General features: G+C 71.2%; 1 protein-coding gene across 1 annotated transcript in view; it reads right to left on the reverse strand.

Annotated features, from left to right (window-relative positions):
• Nucleotides 1-504, reverse strand: part of KCNQ1 (potassium voltage-gated channel subfamily Q member 1) — a 318,108-nt gene that overhangs the window by 72,360 nt on the left and 245,244 nt on the right. Inside the window, exon 18 of the mRNA XM_023537362.1 lies at nt 1-51. Within this exon, the coding sequence (XP_023393130.1) occupies nt 1-51 (51 nt within the window). The remainder of the gene's footprint in view (nt 52-504) is intronic.

The raw sequence follows: 504 nt of genomic DNA on the forward strand, positions 1-504 counted from the left end.
TTGGGAGTATTGCTCGATCACGTCCCGCACGTCGTAGGGCTTCCGGGCTTGCTGCGGGGCAGAGGACGCGCGTCACCCCTCCGCGCCCCCGGCTCAGCGAGACGCACGTAGTGCAGGCGCCTGGGCCTTTTGGGGTTCGAGGAGGTCACCCGCGTGGTGCGGCAGGCAGGCCGGCCCAGAGGGCAGCAGTGCCTGGGGTGCCCCCGGGGGCTTGGCCAGCAGGAGGTCCTCCCTGGGCCTTCCAGGTGACCAGTCCCCGTGCTCAGAGGGCCGTGGAGGAGCTGGCCCAGCCGGGGGGTCGGGAGGGCCACGCGGTCACCCTGTGCTGGGGTCTGGGGGACCCCACTTCCTCCCCAGGTGATGGGGTAGGCTCTGCACCCTCTCTGAGTCCTGCCCACGCCATCCGCCTGTCACTCAGGGGAGAGGTGAGTGAGCCCCAGAGGCTCTGTGCGTGTCCCAGGCTCCGGGCTGGGCCTCAGGGGCCAGGACACGCTCTGCCTCTCG

Source organism: Pteropus vampyrus, unplaced genomic scaffold (genome assembly GCF_000151845.1).
Source record: "Pteropus vampyrus isolate Shadow unplaced genomic scaffold, Pvam_2.0 Scaffold187, whole genome shotgun sequence".
Taxonomy (NCBI): domain Eukaryota; kingdom Metazoa; phylum Chordata; class Mammalia; order Chiroptera; family Pteropodidae; genus Pteropus; species Pteropus vampyrus.